General features: G+C 36.3%; 1 protein-coding gene and 1 non-coding gene across 10 annotated transcripts in view; both read right to left on the bottom strand.

Moving 5' to 3' along the window:
• RAB3GAP1 (RAB3 GTPase activating protein catalytic subunit 1) overlaps positions 1 to 18,508 on the bottom strand; it is a 199,230-nt gene that overhangs the window by 106,382 nt on the left and 74,340 nt on the right. For all 9 annotated transcript variants that reach the window (XR_008522745.2, XR_008522744.2, XR_008522746.2 and 6 more), the window contains exons 12-17: positions 18,039 to 18,131; positions 17,405 to 17,574; positions 15,124 to 15,213; positions 14,075 to 14,247; positions 12,793 to 12,847; positions 12,178 to 12,546 (exon numbers count right to left, since the gene is read on the bottom strand). Coding sequence is in view for 5 of the 9 variants with exons in the window: in XM_024243364.3 (XP_024099132.1) it covers positions 12,178 to 12,546; positions 12,793 to 12,847; positions 14,075 to 14,247; positions 15,124 to 15,213; positions 17,405 to 17,574; positions 18,039 to 18,131 (950 nt within the window). In the remaining 4 variants the exon portion in view is untranslated. The remainder of the gene's footprint in view (positions 1 to 12,177; positions 12,547 to 12,792; positions 12,848 to 14,074; positions 14,248 to 15,123; positions 15,214 to 17,404; positions 17,575 to 18,038; positions 18,132 to 18,508) is intronic.
• On the bottom strand, positions 11,357 to 11,484 carry LOC112132487 (small nucleolar RNA SNORA40). The gene has a single exon (XR_002914253.2). It is a non-coding gene; the product is annotated as a small nucleolar RNA SNORA40 (small nucleolar RNA).

Below are 18,508 nucleotides of genomic sequence, written 5' to 3'. Positions count from 1 at the left end.
AAATACATAAGATGCACATTGAAAGAAGAGTACGTCAGTCCAGATTTAGACTATAAATTCAAATGTAAAAATTCAAGCATCTGAAATAAGAGAGGGAGCACTGCCTTTTGAAGAAAAATAAAGCACTAAATTTAAAAAGTATTATTTTTATTTCAGGAAAGAAGAAGCCTGAGCTTCCAAAATAACTTTTTCAGACTGTTTATTAACCCAGTCAAACCAAGGAAACAAATGTACAGTTAGCTTATTAAAAATAGGGACTCCAGTCTGGTCAACAAAGCAAGACCCTGTCTCTACAAAAAATTAAATAAGTAGCTGGGCATGGTGGTGGGCGCCTATAATTCTAGCTACTCAGGAAGCTGAGGTGGGAGGACCGCTTGAGCCTGGGAGATTGAGGCTGCAGTGAGCTATGATTGAGTCACTGCACTTCAGCCTGGGCAACAGAGTGAGACCCCGAGTCAAAAAAAAAAGGTGGGGGAGGGGACTACTACTAATTAAAATCTGGAAGGAGAAAGGATACAAAAAAATTAACTTTTGCTGAACACTTACATGCCAAGTGTTTTCGAATATGATATGTGATTTAATCCTGAACAAACTAGAGTAATATAAACTGTTATTGCTTTTTAAGAATTCAGTATTTATTTATTTATTAAACAGATAAGGAAGTAGGGTTTTACAACTGCAGAAGTGTTAGAACAAGATAGAAACACTTTCATTTTTCCTTTGTTAAAAGATTTTTTTTTTTTTTTTTTTTTGAGACAAGAGTCTCACTCTGTCACCCAGGCTGAAGTGCAGCGGTGCGATCTCAGCTCACTGTAACCTTCACCTCCTGGGTTCAAGCAATTCTCATGCCTCAGCCTCCCCAGTTGCTGGGGTTACAGCATGCACCACCATGCCCAGCTAATTTTTGTATTTTTAGTACAGACAGGGTTTCGTCACGTTGGCCAGGCTCGTCTTGGACTCCTGACCTCAGGTGATCCACCTGCCTCGGCCTCCCAGAGTGCTAGGATTACAGGCGTGAGCGACCTCACCCAGCCCTAAACAAGTTTTTAGAAATATAATCAACATACAATAATTTAAAGGCACATTTGATAAATTTTCGTGTGTGTGTGTGTGTGTTTATACCCCCTTGAAATAATCACACAAGATACTGAATATATTCATCACCTCAGAAATTTCCTTATGCCCATTATTTTTGGAATGTTTATCAAGAGTGAATGGATAAACAAACTGTTGTATATCCATGCAAGGGAAAACGACTCAACCTAAAAATGTATGAACTATTGATACATACAATACATGTGAATCTCAAGATAATTATGCTGAAAGAATGCACACAAAAAATGTTATTCCATTTGCATAAAATTCTAGAATGTGCAAATTAATCTATTACTGTTTTTTAAGATGAGAAAAACAAGGCTCAGAAAGGAAACATAGCTTGTACTAGCAATACTGTTAATAAATGGTGATGCAGGATATTAATCCAGTTCTGCTACATCCTAAAACCCAGGTCTATACAAGACCTCAATACCAACTGCATTCACCATAGCAAGATTAGAACAAATATACATTTGGAGTCAGGGGTGGCGGCTCAATCCTGTAATCCCAGCAGTTTGGGAGGCCAAGGCGAGCAGATCACTTGAGGTCAGGAGTTCAAGACCAGACTGACCAACATGGTGAAACCCCATTTCTATTAAAAATACAAAAATTAGGCTTAGTGGCGGGCACCTGTAATCCCAGCTACTCAGGAGGCTGAGGCACAAGAATCACTTGAACCCAGCAGGGAGAAGTTGCAGTGAGACAAGATCATGATCACACCACTGCACTCCAGCCTGGGTGACAGAGCGAGACCTTGTCTCAAAAAAAAAAAAAAAAAAAAAAAAAGAACAAATATGCACTTATACACTTGGTTTCTAGCATTAGAAGATTCTGTTCTAATACTAAAATTTAATCACAAAAAACCTAAACTCTAACTTACTTTTAAAAAGGTATAATAAAGCAAATAGCATATGGGCTATCAAAAACAAAACAAAAACCAAACCTAGTAAATTATACCTGGCAAACAATATAAGCATGGATAATAAAGTTAACAAAATCCATGTTTCAAATTATTATTTATTTCACTATACCTGGTACTTTATTAAAATTCATGACTATTAAAGCATATTATCATATACCACACAAAATCCAAGTTGAGGGACAGAACAGAAAGCACACAACTCACTGTACAAATATTATAATTCATCAACCCATTTCAGAATATAAAGACTAGTTACAAAAACTAAGTAATCCTTGCATCTTGAGGGGCAATAATAGCCACTTATATAAGAAAATGTCCTCAGAAGAGTAATAGCTAAAAATTAAGTGTTTATTTTGAATTAGACATTATGTTAATCACTCATCAGGTACTATGTCATTTAAATGATATAAGAAGTACTATGAACTTATAGTTGAAAAAACTAAGGCAAAGAAAGATTAAATAATGACCCCAAGCCATACATATGCTAAGTGGTAGAAATGGAATTTGAACTCAGGCAATCTAACTCCACTGACAGTGTTCCTAACTATCATGCTGTGACTCCTTATAGGTTTGGTAGGCTTAAAGCAAATGAAATAAAAACTACATAAAATTAGAATAATTACTAGAGATTGAGGAGTGTGTGTGTGTGTGTGTGTGTGTGTGTGTGTGTGTGTTGGTGAGGGGTGGTATAAAGAGGTTAGCTAATGGATACAAACAGTTAGATAGAAGGAATAAGTTCTAATGTTCAATAGTAAGGTAGGGTGACTATGGTTAACAACAATGTATTGTGTATTGCAAAATAACTTAGGAGAAAAAATTTGAAATGTTCCTAACGCATAAAAATGATAAATAAGTGACAGATTTATCAATCACCTATCAAGGCGATTGATACCCCAAACACCCTGACTTGATCATTACGCTTTCTATGCATGTAACAAAATAGCATATGTACCCCATAAAAATGTACAAATATTATGTACCAATAAATTTTATGTACCAATAAATTTTAAAGAATAAATGCCAAAAATATTAAGCAAAACTCTGTTAGTATTGACTTAGCAAATGGCAAATAAACCACTGTTACTCTACAATAGCACATTTTCTAAAAGAAAGTTCAGGATAATAACTTTATTTCATCAACAGTAATTTGTCAGTACAACCATCTTGTGTGCAGTGGCAAATTAAGACTCCGTAAGAGGAAACTGGAAAGTTCAGAGGCAAGAGAGAATACTGCATTTATAACACAAGAACCATTTTCTTTACAAGAAAAGAATCATTTTTAGGACTTGGAAATGAAAGTGTGATAAATCCCCCAAAACAAGAAAACACAAAACAAAACTAAAAATGGCAAATGGAATAAACAAAAAAGGTAAATTAATTTGTCAAAAGATTCTCCCATAATGCTACTGACAGTGGCAGGAAAAAGTCAAATGCCTAGGCAGATAAGAGGCAGGTCCTCAGTGAAATCTGACCTTCAAACCAAAGATAGTTTAAAGCCTGAAAGCCATGGTACAAGTTCCGGGTAAATCCACAGACCGGATTGAGAAACTCTCTTCCTACTTGGCATGCTTTCCTCTGAGTAATCCTCACCCTTCACCTATTTACATACACCTATCCTTCCCTAATTGGTTTTATACATTGTCATGCCCCGCTTTGAGTGGTGCCTTTGTTTTAGCCCTTCTTGCATACTTGCAAACCAATCAGCAAGCACTCCCCATTCTGAGCCCATAAAAGCTCTGGACCCAGCCATACTTAGAGAGAAACCACCCGACTTCAGGTGGGGGACCACCCTCGCAGCCCCTTTTGGCTGAGAGCTGTTTCTGTCACTCAATAAAATTCTCCACCTTCCTTACCCTTTGATTGTCAATGTAAATTCATTCTTCTCGGATGTGGGACAAGAACTCGGGAACCGCTGAATGTGGGTACAAGTTGTAACACAGGTGGGTTAGGGCATGCTCGAGTTAGGGCATGCTCAGCCCAGCTGAGAGCTAAGCTGGTGCACAAGCCTGGCGGACAGAGCACCTCCTGTGGCAGGCCCAGGGCTGAGTGAGGCCTGGGCGGAAGCATCGCCAGCCACAGAGGGCCCCAGCTGGCAAAGTGGCTGAGAAAAATCCTGTGGCACTATGCAAAAAGGTAAAATGTATGAACAAACAGTGAAGAGGCGAGAGTTAAGAGAACATATTCAGGAATTATGATATCTGAGTCCCAAATGAAGGAGACTGCTTAAAATGTAACATGTTAGGGCCAGGCACAGTGGCTCACGCCTGTAATCCCAGCATTTTGGGAGGCCAAGGCGGGCGGATCATGAGGTCAGGAAATCGAGACCATCCTGGCTAACATGGTGAAACCCCGTCTCTACTAAAAATACAAAAAATTAGCCGGGCGTGGTGGTGGGCACCTGTAGTCCCAGCTACTCAGGAGGCTGAGGCAGGAGAATGGCGTGAACCCGGGAAGCAGAGCTTGGAGTGAGCCGAGATCGCACCACTGCACTCCAGCCTGGGGGACAGAGCGAGACTCCATCTCAAAAAAAAAAAAAAAAAAAGTAGCATGTTAGAGAAGAAAGGTTGAATATCAATTACCTATGCTTCTAATAAAACAAGTTAGAAAAATAGCAGATTAGTTCTAACGAAAGTAGAAGCAAAGAAATAATAAAAGAAATCAATGAAATAGAAAACAAAATCAACAGAGAAAAATCAACAAAACCAAAAGTTGTTTTTTCGGGGAAAAGATTCATAAAATTAATAAAACCCTCTTACAGATCAAGAACAAAAGAGATAATATACCAAATGCCAATTTTAAAAATTAAAACTGCAATATCATTATAGATTCTATAATCATTAAAAAGATTATAAAAGAATACTATGAAATAATTTATGCCAGTAAATATACAATTTAGAAAAATAAAAAATTACTTGAAAAACACTACTTGCCAAAGTTGATACAAGAAATAAAAAATCAGAATAGTTTTTTATCTATTAAAGAAATCTAATTTAAAAGTAAGTCTATATTTGAAAATATTTCTACAAACAAAACTTCAGATTCTGAGTGGTTTCAGTGGTGAATATGTTCAACATTTGAAGAAGAAATAAAATCTTATTTATACAAATTTGTCCAGAGAAGAGAAAAAGAGGGGACACTTCCCTGACAAGGACAACAATAAGAAAGGTCAATACCTCTGACATATGAAATAAAAATCCTAAAAAAAAAAAATAAATAAAATCCAGCTATATAAAAAGGGAAAGCCCAAGTGGGATGTATACCAGGAATGTAAGGATGTTTTAATACTCAAAAATCAATCAATGCAATTAACCACATTAATGGAATAAGGGAGAATAAAATAGGATTACTTTAATATACAGGAAAACATTTGATAAAATGCAATACCTGTTTGTGATTTTAAAAAAACAAAAAACAAAACTCTAAGCAAACTAGGAATAGAACTTCCTTAATATGATAAGTGATATCTATATCAGGTGCCTTCAATGACTATCATATGCTTTCTTTCTGAGGTTGGGAACAAGAGAATAATGTCCAGTATTCAATATTGTACTGGAGGTCCTACCCAGTGCAATAAGATAAGAAAAATAATTCAAAAGTATAAAGACTGCAAAATCAGAATTCAAATCATCTTTACTAAAAGACGACATGATTGTGTATATGTAGAAAACTCCAAATAATCTCTAAACTACTACTAAGTGAATGTAGCAAGATTGTTACATCCAAGGTCAATATATAAAAATCAACTGTTTATATCAAGAGGAAAAAATTGGAAAATGAACTTTTAAAATACCATTTATAAAACCATTTAAGAAATTACAAATACCTTGGAAATATATCTAATGAAAGATATGTAAGACCTCTACATTGAAAACTAAAACACTAATGAGATAAATGAACAGAAACTTTAAATAAAATTGAAGATATTTAATGGACTCAATATTAAGATGTCAATTCTCCATAAATTGATCTACAAATTCAATGCAATCTGAATTAAAATCCCAGCAAGATTGTGAATATGTGTTTGTTTATAAAAATTAACAAGCTGATTCTCAAATTGATATAACAATGCAAAGGACCTAGAATAGCTAAGATAATGTTGAAGAGTAACAAAGTTAGAAGATTTACACTACCAGATAGACTTATTATAAAGCTACAATAATGATGACAGTATATTATTGGCACACGATAGAGACCAATGGAACAGAATAAATAGTCCAGAAATAGACCAAAACACATACAGTTGCTTGATTTACATCAAAGACACCACTGCCACTCAATGGGAAAAGGCAGATCTTTTCAACAGTGGTGGTGGAACAATTCAATCTCCCTATAGAGAAGAGAGAATCTTAACCTGTTCCTCTTACCAAACAATTAATTTGAGGTGGGTCACAAACAAATGATATAGGTAAAACAATAAAGCTTCCAAAAGAAAAGATAAGAAAATATCTTCAGTACTTGGTAAAGAGTTCTTAAGCAGAACACAAAAAGCACTATCCACATAAGAAAAACAAGGATAGATGAGACTGTATTAAAATTAAGAACACCTCTTCAATCCAAGGCATCATTAAGAAAGTGAACAGGCCAGGCGCGGTGGCTCACACCTGTAATCCCAGGACTTTGGGAGGCCCAGGCAGGCAGATCACGAGGTCAGGAGTTCGAGACCAGCCTGGCCAACATAGTGAAACCCCATCTCTACTAAAAATACAAAAAATTAGCCAGGTATGGTGGCACACTCCTGTAGTCCTAGCTACTCGGGAGGCTGAGGCAGAAGAATTGCTTGAACCCGGAAGACTCAGGCTGCAGTGAGCCAAGACCACACCACTGCACTCCAGCCTGGGTGACAGAGTGAGACTCTGTCTCAAAAAAAAAAAAAAACAGAAGAAGAAGTAAGTGAATAGATAAGCAACAAAATATTTGCAATACAAGTATCTAAGGACTCATATCCAGAATATATGAAGAATTCCTATAAAGTAATAAGAAAAAAAAGACAACTGCTTTAAAAAAATTAGGCAAGGGCCTTGAACAGGCTTTTCACCAAGAAGATAGACAAATGGGCAATAAATATATAAAAATCTGTATATGCTTCAGGAAAATGTAAAACCACAAGATCCTACCTCCTACCCTTCAGAAAGGCAAAAATTAAAATGACCAAAAATATCAAGTGTGCAGAAAAGAGTTAACATTGCAGGTCTGAGACTGCCATTCTTAGAAAGGCCTGCTTGCAAAGTTGGCCTCTGGCTGGCATCTGAGAACCTGGATTTTGAGAAGGTTCCCACCATTCCCAGAACTGATAAAAATGACTCACTATGCCTAAACAGTTTGTGCAAATAATATGGTTTATGCTGAACACCTGCTTTCTTTATGGGAGTCTAGATTTTGGTATGGTTAACCCTATGCTTAAGCAAAGGATGCCTACTTGACCAGCCCCTACTGATAACTCCCACTGCTGTGCCTCTTAACAAGCTTCCCAGGGAAGACAACATTTCACACGTGGTCACAATTTGTTGCAACAGGAATTAAGTGCACTCTGTGTAACTACACTAGGGGAAGCTTTTTGGAAGCTTAAACCTCATTTCTTCCAAACTTCATCCCATGTGCCTTTTCTCTTTGCTGATTTTCTTGTAATAAATTATAGCCACGAGCATGATTACAGGCTAAGTCCTATGAGTCTTCCTAGAAAATCACTAAACCTGGGAGTGATCTTGAGAACACATCAAATGGGGAGGATTCTGTAGAATAACTATACTACTATAAATTGTTGGTGAGAAGGTTAACTAGTTCAACCACTTTGAGAGACTATTTAGATAGATCTACTAAAGCCAAAACATATTTGCACCATATAGCCCAATAACTCTACTCTTAGGAATATATCCAAAAGAAACTGAGTGCCTATGTCTACCAAAAGAAACAAGAATGTTCACAGCAGCTTTATTCATATTAGCCCAAAGTGAAAACAACCCAAATACCCATCAACAGGTGAATGGATAAACAAATTGTGACAAATTCATAGAATAGAATACTAATAACACATGCACAAACACTGAAGCCTGCAACAACAAGGATGACTCTCAAAATCGGTAAATAAAAAAGCTCAATGGTATATAATGTATGATTATACAATGAAAGAGTACACAATGTATGATTACATTTATATACAAAAAAGTAAGCAAAGCATGCCATTTAAAAGGTTCAAAAACTGACAAAACTAACCTATGGTGATAAAAGTTAAGAGAAAGAGTTGCTGGAGGGGAATCCTGGGCTTCACTATCCAATACATCTGGCTATTTAATTTAAATAAATTAAAATAAAAAATTTAATTCCTTAGAAACATTAGCCACATTTCAAGCACTCAGTAGTTACATTTGGATAATGGCTATTGTAGTGAATGGGAAAGACAGAGAATGTAGAGAATTTCCATCTTCACAGAAAGTTTTATTTATCAGCACTGTTCTAGGATGATGGGAATTTTCCGTATCTTGATCTGGGAAGTAGTTATATGCATGTATCAATATGAAAAAACTCACCAAGCAGTATACTAAAGATTTGTGCACTTTTTATCTTTTATTTTTATTTTTTGGGACAGGGTCTTGCTCTGTTGCCCAGGCTGGAGTGCAATGGTGCTATCATATCACTGCAACCTCTGCCTCCCGGACCCAAGCCATCCTCCCACCTGAGCCTCCGAAATAGCTGGGTCTACAGCCATACACCACCACGCTCGGCTAATTTCTGTATTTTTCGTAGAGATGGGGTTTTGTCATGTTCCTCAGGCTGGTCTTGAACTTTTGAGCTTAAGCAATCTGCCCACCTTGGCCTCCCAAAGTGCTGGGATTATAGGCGTGAGCTACCATGCCCAGCCAAGATTTGTACACTTTATTAAGTTATAACTCAATAATTAAGTAAATACATGAACATGTTTTTAAAATGACTAGCAGAAAACATATACAATATATGTAACTGTAGATTCACATCTAAAATATGAAGAATTCATACGAATCAGTAAGAACAGGAGAGCAACCTGAAAGAAAAATCATAGGCGATTCACAGGAAAGGATGGCTAACGAACATATTAAAAGATGCTCAGGTTCATGAAAATTCAGAAAAATACAATCTAAAACACTGAGATACTACTTTTGACCATCATGTTAGCAAAAATTTATATGGTTGGTAATACCAATTGTTTATAAGAAATTGAGGCTGGGTACAGTGGCTCCTGCCTATAATCCCAGCACTTTGGGAGGCCGAAACAGAGGATTGCTTGAGGTCAGGAGTTTAGGACCAGCTTGGGCAACATAGCAAGACTCCATCTTTACAAAAATTTTAAAAGTGAAAAAATCAGCCTGGCATGGTGGTGAGCACTTGTAGTCCCAGCTACTTGGGAGGCTGAGGTCAGAGGATCACTTGAGCCCAGCAGGTCAAGGCTGCAGTGAGCCATGATCATGCCACTGCATTCCAGCCTATGCAACAGAATGAGATCCTGTCTCAAAAAAAAAAAAAAAAAAATCCATAAAACCATGTATTAATATGTACACACATATATGTATTATACATCAATGCAGAGAAACAGTTATAAGAAATATAACCCAAACCAGTAATACTTGTTAGTTACTTCAAGGAATGCGAGTCAAAATTAGTGGATGGTGGCTTTCACTTTTTATTTTTTTGAGACAGGATCTTGCTCTGTTGCCCAGGCTGGAGTACAGTGACACAATCATAGCTCACTGCAGCCTTAACCTCCTGGGCTCAATTGATTCTTCTACCTCAGCCTCCCGAGTAGCTGGGACTACAGGTGTACGCTACCCCACTCAGCTAATTTTTTTTTTTTTTTTTTTGGTAGAAATAGGGTTTTACCATGTTGCCCAGGCTGGTCTTGAACTCCTGGGCTCAAGCAATCCTCGGCCTCCCAAAGTGTTGGGATTACAGGCATTGAGCCTCTTTCATTTTTACTAGATTACAATTTTCACAATAAAATGTTTTCAGGCCGGGCGCAGTGGATCATATCTGTAATCCTAGCACTTTGGGAGGCCAAGGCAGGCAGATGGCTTGAGTTCAGGAATTTAAGACCAGCCTGGACAACAGGGCAAAACCCCGCCTCTACAAAAACCATGAAAAATTAGCCAGGCATGGTGGCATGCACCTGTAGTTTCAGCTACTTGAGAAGCTGTGGTGGGAGAATCACTTGATCCCAGGAGGTCAAGGCTGCAGTAAGCTATGGTCATGCCACTGCACTCCCACCTGGGTGACAAAGAGAGACTCTGTGTCAAAAAAAAAAAAAAAAAACCAAAACAAAACCCTTAAACACAACTATTGCTGCTGTTGTTGAGTTATTGCTGTTCTACATCCTAATGGTGTATATGACTTCAAACTATATTTTTGAACAGATAAAAGCTAATCATATAATTGAAGGATATTTACTTTTGTTCTCTCTATATATTTTTGGATTTTCTTTTTCTTTTTCTTTAAGTCAATAAATTTTTATTCAAGGAATTCCATGTTGTGATTTTTTCCACTGTCCATCAAAGTCACTTCAGATTCTCTAAAGAGCTGGAGTCAAAAGATTTATCTTCAAGTTAGCCCTTTTTAATGAAACTGATGCTTATTTTAATCCAGTTGTCCTGTTAGCCCATAATTCTTTTATTTTGGCTTCTGTCATCTCCTTTTAATATGGATATACTGATGAAGACTTCAAAATTCACCAAGAATCTTTGGGATCTAATTTCTTCAACCAATTTACTTTAGGGTCCTTTTTACTGTAGGTGGTGGATCTGCCTGGTTCTCAATTACACCCTAAGCGATCATACTCAAGAATAGTACAGATGTGTGGAATACGCCAATACCTTTAACTACAGACATCATGTTCTCAAGATAAAAGCCTTTAAAACAAAAAGCCATCGTAGGTATCAAGTCAACATGAAATTGGAATGCAAAATTAATGCTGCTGAGGATTTCCTTCATATCCCATGCTGTTTATCTCTTCCACAGTCCTAGAATCAATCTTTTTAAATTAAGAGACAGAGTCTGTCTTTGTTACCCAGGCTGGAGTACAGTGGTTCCATCAAAGCTCAGTGCAGCCTCCAACTCCTGGGCTCAATCATCTTGCCTCAGCCTCCTCTTCCTGAGTAGCTGCAACTACAGACACATGCCCCAATACTCAGCTAATTTTTAAATTTTTGTGGAGATGAGGTGTTTGTTACTTTCTTGTACAGGCTGGTCTTGAACTCCTGGCTTCAAGCAATACTCCCACCTTGGTGTGGGGCTTGCAGGCTTGAGCCATTGCGCCTGGCCTGGGACCAACCTTTATGGCTATCAATACTCTCATCAGTTAATTGTCTCAGGTATCCTAATATCCCTTCTTATATGTATCAAAACTCATACTGAACAATGAGTTCTGGGTTGCAAAAGAGGATTTATTTTTTGCACCTATCCATAAGTCTTTGTCCACAAGTTAAACAAAAACATACATAAGTGCAGTTGGATTTTCTTTTTTAAACATCTGAGCATTCACTGCTCAGTTTATAAATCACCTTATATATGATGAGGTGATCTACTTAAACTTCAAAACATTTCACAATTACAGAAATGGCAAACCTAAAAGCCCCAAAAGTTTATTTAGATTTCTTTAATCTTTAAACATAGACTTTGTCCAATCTTTTAAAGGTCCTTGATTAAATCAAGACCACATTTATCTATGTCATTGGGAAATCCTTACCTTTAGTTTCTTTAAACACAGTCTATATCTTTATCTTTAAACATAAACATTTTTTTTTCTTTTGAGACAGTCTTGCTCTGTTGCCCAGGCTGGAGTGCAGTGGCGCAATCTCGGCTCACTGCAACCTCCCACTGCTGGGTTCAAGTGATTCTCCTGCCTCAGCCTCCCCAGTAGCTGGAACTACAGGTGTGCGCCACTGCGCCCAGCTAATTTTTGTACTTTTAGTAGAGACGGGGTTTCACCATGTTGGCCAGACTTATCTTGAACTCCTGACCTCAGGTGATCTGCCCACCTCAGCCTCCCAAAGTGCTGGGATTACAGGCACAAGCCACGGCACCTGGCCTAAACACAGACTTTTTGGATAATTTTCCTTACTCAAAGCACTATCTTCTACTAGGATGAAGTTATATAAACCACAAAATAAATTAAAATGGAAAGAACTAGTGCATCCTACCTGGGTTACTGGAATGTAGAGAGGTTCTCCATTATGCAGCAGTGTAAGTTTCCCATGCTGATAGAGCCGTCCTTCTGGCCTTAAACTTGCCATCTCCTTAGGTCCTCCTTTCTTGCCACTCTCTTGTCCATTTCCTTTAAGTTCTTCAGTATCACTTAGGCATTCAAAAAATTCTTCTTCGCTGTCACTCCAGGAATCCCAAGATTTTCCTACCTCTCCCTTTTCCTTATCTGTTTCTTTTAGATTATCTGGCACCAACTGGTCTCCTGCTTTTCCAGCATCCCCTGGATATATATTAGTGACATCTGAAGCACTTGTCTTTTTCCCCTCATCACGTGCCTTCTTTCTTTCAATACAACAATTTAACATCTTAAGAAAAGAGAAATAACATTTATAGTTGAATTAGTCACAGAAAAATAAAAATCTACCTACTGCTTGAATATTTAATTTTCACTCTCCACTTCTCAGGACCTTGTGAACCGCAGTGACTACTGACTATAGGCAACCTACAACAGCACCATGAGAACAGCACGTAACCCATTATTAAATTTAGTATTAGAATAATCTCTGATTAAATCAAGACCACATTTATCCATGTCATTGAGAAATCTTTACCTGTAGTTTCTGATGCAGTAAACAACACCTCAGATCTGGGGGTCCACTTGCTAATCTATCAAATAAAGTAAGGAGAAAAGAAAGCTTAGTTTTAGTAAAATTGCCTCAGATACGATTATTTTCTATACTACCATAATTTTTAGCTATATTGATAAGAAATCAAAACTAGATTTCCACAGGTAAGGTAAGTGAATTCCAGAGGGGGAGCACATAGAATTAAAAGATGAAAATTTATTTTATACTCCTTGTCCACAAATCACCAATAGCAAATATAATAGATACTTCAAAACATAATAGCAAAGTAGTGATAGTTTTCAGGCTAACAAAAACTCAAAATGAGAAAAAGCCCCTGAACCCACTCCAGGAAGTAGTAGCACACAGTATTTCACACCATACAAAATAAATCAGTTTGTGTATTCAGTACTAAATTCTTACAGTGGATTCTCACTATAAAAACCAAGATCTCCACCTATATTTCAATAGGACCTCAGACTGTCTCTAGTTCTAGGTTCCTCTAGACCACTAGGTTCCCAGCAATCAGCCAGAGGCACTCCCTCATATTCAACATGCTTCTGGGTCTGTAAAACGTTCCAGAGCGAACTGTCTAAAACCAAGAGAGAATCCAGCTAAGCAGAGATTGGTAAATGATATAAATGTTTTTGGATCAGTAATCATTTTATATTGCTCAAAATCATGATTCTCCTATCATAGCATGGGTAGATGAGCACTAAACTATGCAATATCAACCTATGTGCTAATGAAAATGTTCTGTTTAAGTAAAATGTCAATTACAAAATACAGGTTTATTACAAAAGACTTTGAAAATGCATAAAAGTATAAAGAACAAAATAAAAATATAATTTCACACTGGGAAAAACTGATAGCATTTCACAGTATTTATAATCTTTTTCCTGTACAAATATAGCAACATAATTAAAAGCACTTTGCATATGCATTAGTATATTCTACTTTATTAGAAACAATATGAACATGTTATTAAAGACTATTGGGGAAAAAATTATAATCAATCTGTAATTTTCTATTGTAGAGATACAGTATAATTTATTTAACTATTCTTTTATGTTTGATATTTAGGTTTTGCCTTTTTTTCTATTATATTAATAAATTTGCTGCAGTGAACACGTCTGAACATAAATCATGTCTAAGCTTCTTGCCACTTTCTTAGGGCAGATTTCCTAGAAGGGGGAAAAAATAAGTCAAAAGTCAAATGTCTGCTAACAAACAAAATCCTATCCAAACAATTGAAAATTGAAATTATTACCCTGGAATCAGAAAGTTGTTTTCCCATCGGAAACGCATTTCAAGAACAAATTCCTGCCAGAGGTGTGCCACTCCTTTTAACCCTCCATGGTAAAAATTGATCATACAGAGACACAAAGCCAATTTGTATGTTAAACTGTCAGATGGTGCAGACTTGAACTGATTGTAGAGATTCTAAATTTAACAAAATAGAAACAAAGCAAACTTGTTACCAAAATATTTTACACATATAACTGAAAAGTTTGTAGGGAGAGATTTTAATTGTAAAATTAACCTATCCCACCTAAACTAGGCATTATCAAATGTCTAATACACTACTGCATAAACTATTCTTAGGAAGTCCCACATTTTCAAGATTTCTACTAAGATTAAAAAAGATAAAGCTATAGTTTAATGAAGCTAAAGTTACAGCTTTCAATTTCTTCTGTGGAATATTTAGGAAGTATTCCAAATTTCATGTGTTGTTTTAAAAATCTTTTAATTACAAAAATGAGCACGTCTAAAAAAACAAAAATCATAACTATCTAAACTGAAAATGTAAAAAGCCTTTGCTTTTTTCTCTCACCTCATGAAATCCACTTCTCAACAGTAACTACTGTAAAGTTTGATATATATCTACACTTGTCATTTAAATTCTTCAACTTCTTAATTTTTCAAAGACTAGACAAAGAGACCATGAAAATTTTACCTAATTTTACACATTTTACTTCATTAAAGAGTTGCCCATTCACTAACTAGTTTTAAAATATCAAAAAGAATCTGCTGAAAAACACAAATTTAATGATTTCACCAAAACTCTACAATGAGAGAAATCCTACAGCTGTGTAGAGTATATTCGTGCTATTTTTTCATTGTTTCCAGAAAAATTCTTGCTACCCAAAATATGTATCTGTGCTAGTTATCTAAGTGGAAACCATGATCTCCCATCCAAAATTCCCAATGTGATTTTTAAAATAAAAACATATTAAGCTATTAAACTAGAAATATATAGAACCTCTAGAAATTCAGTGCATTTAAAATATTTTAACATTGAACTCCACATCAACTTACATAGTCTTCACTCTCTGATGGAGGATTATTATTATCTGTTGAAGCAGTTCCATCTAATGATTTCTCAGAAACAGCATCAGGGAATAAGAACTTGAAGGAAAGGAAAAAATAATCACATTTTAGACCACATTTCCTATTTTGTTGATTTTTATACCTCATATAGACATTATTTAACTTTTTAATGGTTTTGCTGCTCTAACAATAGAAATGTTCCAGTTGTATTGGCCAGTTTGTTCTACACTCTCAAATTTTTTTCTATTTTTCTTTGAAAATATACAAGGTTTCAGTGACTAGCCAATTTTAGAAATTAGAATTTTTTTCTTAAAAGTAATCACTTGATTCTGTAAGCTGAATGGTGCAAAAGCAAAATCTCATCACTGTGACTTCATGCTCATCCAAGGCCATTACATTTTTTTAGTGTTACTACTACTTAAAAAACAAAATGACAAAAGACAATTTAAAAACACCCATGTACTCATGAGGATCTGAAGAGTTACATCATCCACAGGTTTTCACATACAGACTACTAAGAGATGATATTCAAGACCCACAACTTTATTTTATGATACCCCTGGAAAGTAGGAAGCAGTCTAAACCTATAATAACCAATGTACCTTTTCCATGTGGTTTCTGTTTATATGTACATGTACGAGTGATCAAAAAAAAAAATCCAGTGTACATGACAACTGAGCTACATGATTTGAATAACATTCTTTAAGAATACAGTCTTAAGAAGGAGGCTCTCTATAGACATTTATTTACAGTCCTTTTATCACTGTTCCTCTCAATTGTTTTGTGGTACTGCTGATTAGTAATCCCTCTTACTATGTATACTTTGCCACATATTATAGAACGTGTCCAACAGACTTTTAAAAATTAGATGAACTACATGTGCCAAGTGCCATAAGGCACAATTACCAGCATTATCCTATCCTCATACAACTGTTTGAGCTAAGTATCACTACCTACATCTTACGATGTACAAGCTAAAAAGTTGGCTAAGAGTTTTGTTCAGAAAAATGGCAGGGGATAAGATTTACATTAAGTTTCCAAGTCCAGTTTTCTTTTCAACACTTTCCTTGAAGGTTTTTCCCAAGATTGTCTTAATGCACAAATTTCCGGGAGTATGATTTTAACTACAATTACAGTAAGAATAGCTATCATTTATCAAAGACCCATATATGCCAGGCAGTGTCACAGAAGATCCTTTAATCCTTACAACAATCTCGCAAGGTTTTGTTAGCCATATTTTATAGATGAGGAAACTGAAGTGACTTATTCAAAGTCATGCAGTAAGTCATGCAGACATTAAACCATGGTGTGGATGGCCCCCAGGCTGGGGCCATTCCACTCTGTTATACCTAGGAGCCACCTTAGCCCTCTATTCATCTCCCTCTCGTTCTCACTAAAAGCTTTCTCTCAACTGTTGTCAAAGCAATCCTTCAAAAATATAATTCTGGGGCCAGGCGCGGTAGCTCACGCCTGTAATCCCAGCAGTTTGGGAGGCCGAGGCGGGTGGATTATGAGGTCAGGAGATCAAGACCATCCTGGCTAACACGGTGAAACCCCATCTCTACTAAAAAAATAAAAATACAAAAAAATTAGCCAGGCCTGGTGGCACGTGACTGTAGTCCCAGCTACTAGGGAGGCTGAGGCAGGAGAATTGCTTGAACCCAGGAGGTGGAGGTTGCAGTGAGCCGAGATGCGCCACTGCACTCTAGTCTGGGCAACAGAGCGAGACTTCGTCTCAAAAAATAAATAAATAAATAAATAAAAATAAAAAAATAAAAAAATTCTAATCATGTTCATCTTCTACTTAAACTGCAAGATAAAAGCCAGTGCTTCAGCATGGCAGGTTACCTGCTACTTCTCCAGCCTCAACCCTGGTCATGGTCTGGGAAGTACCCTACAAAATATCAACCGTTCAACATGCTCTCGAACTTCTGCTATTCCTCTGCTTCTAAAGCCTTCTTTGCATCAAGATTCAGCTCAAATGTCCCTCTTCATGAAGCCTTCCCTGATTCCCACTGCCCAGACAGAGACAAATGCACCTCTGCTGTGCTCTCACAGCCCCCCTTGCCAGATTTCTCACATGCAACATGGTATCGTAACTACTGTTTACTTTCCTTCTCACCACTAAACTAGTAGGAATTTTCTAAATGTGGTAACTGTTTTACTCATTGTATATTCCAAGGTCACTGCCTACCACACATAAGGAACTGACTATATAATGAATAAATGATTCTGCATATAGACTTATAAAGACAGAACATTTAGTTACCAGGAGAATAGTATTGAGAACATCATTATTTAGCGGTGACTCCTCTACACCTCTGTGTTTTCGGATTTTCTTCTTTGCAGTGTGTACCATATTTGAAACTGATAATTTATGAATTGGAACTGATGCCGGCTCTGTCAATTTTGACAAAGCATGAGTTATATCAGCAGTTTCTATAAAAAGAACAGAAATAAATATAAATTATATCACCAACCTCAGCAGGTGAAAGTGATGAACAAATTGTTGATTGTATAGAATATTTTACTCATTCTTTTTACTAGTGTTACATGGTCTTGGAATTATAAAATATTAATATACATGTTCAGCTTTATGTGCAAGCATGAGTGACAATGGTGTCACACAAATTATTTCTCCCTAGAAGACTTCAAAATTTAACCTCTAAAACTCTGCTTTTCAAAATATTTTACATTTTTGGTGGAAATAACTTATTAAATGCCTTTAATGTCTTAACAAGCACTGGGTACAGCCTGGAAAGGAACTGTAGCTGTCTAGTCCATCAAAACTTGATTATCCAACTTAATTCAAAATGAGAAAATAGATGAAAAGTTGCTGAAAAATGTGCCAAGGAAAAAGAGTAAGACATTTGAAAGTAATGTTAAAAAAAAATGTAGGTTACCTTTGCCTTCTTCCTCAAATGCAGATCGTCCAAGAATCTCATCAGTTGACTCCTTTCGACGGCAAATCTTAAAAAACTCAGTGACAAAATCACCTATGTAGGAAAAAAAGTTATTTTTGACACTTAACTGAAAAAAAAATCAGTCCTATAAATTAAAGTACATCTTTCCACAAAAGCTATTAACTAAGATATGGTAGAAAGTAAAACCATTCAGTTTTTCCATTGAAAAAGACAAAAATTAATCCTATATCAAAGGTAGCCTTGTTCTTTTCTTTCTCTCCATGTCCCAGGATATTTAAAAAGCTTTTCCTTAAAATTCCTTCTAGAAGGAAAGAAAAAAATAACTGTACCTAATAGTACTTACTATATGCCTCAATGAGACACAGTATCCATTTGTCATTAAGTTATGTAAATAACAAGAACTCACCCTATGTATGTAGTAATCTTTCCCCAACTGCTACGCTACTAGA

Source organism: Pongo abelii, chromosome 11 (assembly GCF_028885655.2).
Source record: "Pongo abelii isolate AG06213 chromosome 11, NHGRI_mPonAbe1-v2.0_pri, whole genome shotgun sequence".
NCBI lineage: Eukaryota > Metazoa > Chordata > Mammalia > Primates > Hominidae > Pongo > Pongo abelii.
This window is presented reverse-complemented; position numbering and strand designations above follow the sequence as displayed.